This window comes from Diospyros lotus, chromosome 7 (genome assembly GCF_014633365.1).
Source record: "Diospyros lotus cultivar Yz01 chromosome 7, ASM1463336v1, whole genome shotgun sequence".
Taxonomy (NCBI): Eukaryota; Viridiplantae; Streptophyta; class Magnoliopsida; order Ericales; family Ebenaceae; genus Diospyros; species Diospyros lotus.
In genome coordinates this window covers 29,312,827-29,315,887 of record NC_068344.1, presented here as the reverse complement: position 1 = coordinate 29,315,887, position 3,061 = coordinate 29,312,827, and the positions used below count along the sequence as shown (strand labels likewise).

At 45.1% G+C, this 3,061-nt stretch overlaps 1 protein-coding gene across 1 annotated transcript; it reads right to left on the bottom strand.

Moving 5' to 3' along the window:
* Positions 1-767: 767 nt before the first annotated feature.
* On the bottom strand, positions 768-2,454 carry LOC127806976 (zinc finger protein CONSTANS-LIKE 5). The gene is made up of 2 exons (XM_052344619.1): positions 1,609-2,454; positions 768-1,496 (listed from the first exon to the last, which is right to left on the bottom strand). Exons 1-2 carry the CDS (start codon positions 2,359-2,361, stop codon positions 1,119-1,121), a joined length of 1,131 nt encoding a protein of 376 aa, XP_052200579.1. The 5' UTR covers positions 2,362-2,454; the 3' UTR covers positions 768-1,118.
* Positions 2,455-3,061: the final 607 nt, after the last annotated feature.

Here is a 3,061-nt window from a genome sequence, read left to right as displayed (position 1 = left end):
GTCTCAACAATACAATATGGCTCGAATTTCAGTTCCTCGTCTAGTATCTGTATCTCACAGGTGATTGGCTAATCTTTAGCGTCCTGGGCCTGGTGCATGACCACCCCATGTGAAGGGTCTTTGTACGTTCCTCGTGTACTTTTTATGTAACGTATTTGGACTTAGCAATATTATATACATATGACTATTATACAATTTTTTAAGTAATATTTTGTACTAAAAGAAACATTGGCTATAGAGGTGAGAGAGCTCTTTAAGTGATAAACAATTTAAAAAGAATTGACTAGTGGTCAAACCTTAGCAGTGGCCACAGATGCCATTTAATTAGGTCTTGTTAGGGAATATATTCAATCATGATCATTCACTAATTGCACCACCATTAGAATTTATTTCATTTTGTTGCTACAAAGATTTCTCCAACTTTAACTATATATAGAGAGGAAAAAAAACAGGAACGAATTTGTAAGTAGGAACTGAAACAAGTTAAGAAGCAACCTAAAAATTTGGTTAGAACTTAAAAGGCTAGAAAATAGGGAAAGCAGTTAAGAGTTAGTAATATAGATCGATAAAACAGGAAAGTTCCAGAGAATTGGGAAACTTTGTTTTTCAGGTAGTATGTTTGTTGTGGGAACCCGCCGCCTGTCATGACAATTTTTAATTACTTGAGACCAAACACCACTTAGCCTGAGGGCTGTTTTCAGAACTATAATGATAATAATATTAATAATATAATTCCTTAGATAATCATGGACAAAAGTGAGTAGGTATGCACCAATCAGAACTCAGAGCTAGATCTATATTAATCATTAAAAACTTCCCAAAAAAAAAAAGAAAACAGAAAAAAAAAATCAGAAGGAAAGAGTTGACTAACTTCACAGTCACAGGAAGCCCTTTTAACAAAAACTAGTTGGGCTTTTGGAGCACTGAGAAAAGCTTTCACATGTGAGAGAGCACTACACCGTTGATCTACTCTCTCAGAGGATCGACGGCCACGATCTCCGTCGATCAAAATCACGAGCAATCACTAATCATACAGAGGCATCGACAACCGTCCATTATTTGACATGGAAATGAAGATTTATCACGGTAGTGAAATTGACTATTTGAGGCACTATTAATTAAAACGACGGGACGACGCCGTATCCGGTGGCCTCCACCGTGAAAGCCGACGAACCAGAGCTGAAAATCCGGTCCATCATTGCATCCTCCGGTTCGACGTCGACCCTCTTGGCGAACCGGCCCTTGATCCTTGGCCGGGTCTCGGCGTAGGCCTTCCTCGACGCGTATCGGATCGTCTTCTCGAACTTCCGGTTCTTCCTCTTCTCTCTGTACCTCAAAACCCTAGCTTCCCGGTCCGTCCCTTGGCTCGGCAAAGCGTTCGCCGGACCACCGCTCAGATCAACGCTGCTTGCGGCGGTCCGGCCAAATGGGTACGTTGACTCCGACATCGAGCTTCCATCTGGAACCACTCCCACTTCCATAGACGACGACGAAATCTGAAATATAGCCCCAAAATGATACAAATTATATATTAGCAGATTTAATTATTAATTTGAAGTTTGTTAATCAGGTTTTGAACTGAATTCTTGAAAGAAATTGAAAACTTACGCTTTGGCTTAGAGATTGAGGTGTGAAGCTGCTGTTATTGTTGTATGAATTGAACTTAGAGGCGGTGAAATCGATCTCTACATAGTTATTCGACGGCTGGTTCATCATTTGGGGCGTCATAGCTTGAAGAGATTTGATGGGTTGAACCGGAACTACGCTATCGGTGCGGGAACTGTGGATGGGTACCGGGTATTCGAGATCGAGGAACTGATCGGAATCGGAGAACAAGAACTCGATTGACTTCATATCCGGCGGGTCAGCGGCCAATTTGGCGGCTGGGATGGGGAGAACCCACGACGGCTCGGTGGTTTCGGCGTCATCAAGGAAGGAACGAGAAGTGTTGTCGTTCGTGAAATCCGAGATTTCGTCGCCGCCGGGGCCGTGAAAGGCAGCGGACTTGACGACGGCCTCGGCGGTGTCGAAGAAGGGCACCACCGGGATGCGCTCGTGTCGACGGGCGAGGGGGTTGGCGGAGTGGATGTCGCGGTCGCAGGCGACGCAGAGTGCGGCGGCGTCCGCCTTGCAGGTGACCGCGGCCGGCGCTTGCTCGCACACCTCGCACATCCACACGCGCTCGTGCCGCGCGTTCCCCGCCCTGTTGTGGAGCTTCGCGTCGCATCCCATGCATAGAAACGCGGAGTCCACCCGGCAGAACAGCAGCGCAGCGGTCGCCTCGCATGAGTCACAGGGCTTTGCCACCACTCCCCACCGCGCCGGGAAACCACAGCCACCACCATGCTCCTCCATAACCATTTTCTCTCTCTCTCTCTCTCTCTTCTCTCTCTCTCTCTCAGTCTTCGAGTTCGATCCAATACGAGTCTAGTTTTCGATTTGGTTCGTGTGGATACGTTCCAATATCTATCTATCTAATGGAAATCTAGGTGCTGACGAGTACAGGAGGGACACGTGGACGGCTCCTGGCCATGTAAAGGGTTTAATTTAAGGCAAAATTATTTGATATTTGATTGTGTTAAGTAGTTGTCAATGTGTCTGTGCCGACGTAGGGCCCACGTGGGGGAGGGGGGCGGGGTTTGGGGGGTGGGGGGGTGGGTGGTGATGAATGGACACCCTGTTGGATGAAGCTTTCGTGACCCCGATTGCGATGGGGCGACATGTTCCAGTTGATAAGGTCGCGGCTCACGAGGGTTAAGCTTCATTGCGCCCTCTTTTGTGCTTCCAGGGTCACAGTAAAGTTTTTTTTTTTTTTTTTAAGACATAAAATAATAAATAATATGTCTACGCTAAATTTTGGACTGATAAGTAGCATCCTAATTTTAGAATTAGTTTGGGGGGATTGCAGAAAAAAAGATTTATTTATATTATGGAGATGATGGTCCGAATATTCTTAGCATATTATTATGTGATATAATTAATATAATAATAATTATTAATTGGAGAGAATTAAAAGGAGATTTTGGAGTATAGTTAGATACATCAATGTTTTAGCAGAGGG

Excerpts from the sequence above, each read along its gene's own strand:
- LOC127806976 (XM_052344619.1), bottom strand. The coding sequence starts at position 2,361 with ATGGTTATGGAGGAGCATGGTGGTGGCTGTGGTTTCCCGGCGCGGTGG. Across the intron at positions 1,497-1,608 it reads CTCAATCTCTAAGCCAAAGC|ATTTCGTCGTCGTCTATGGA; the intron begins GTAAGTTTTCAA and ends GCTATATTTCAG.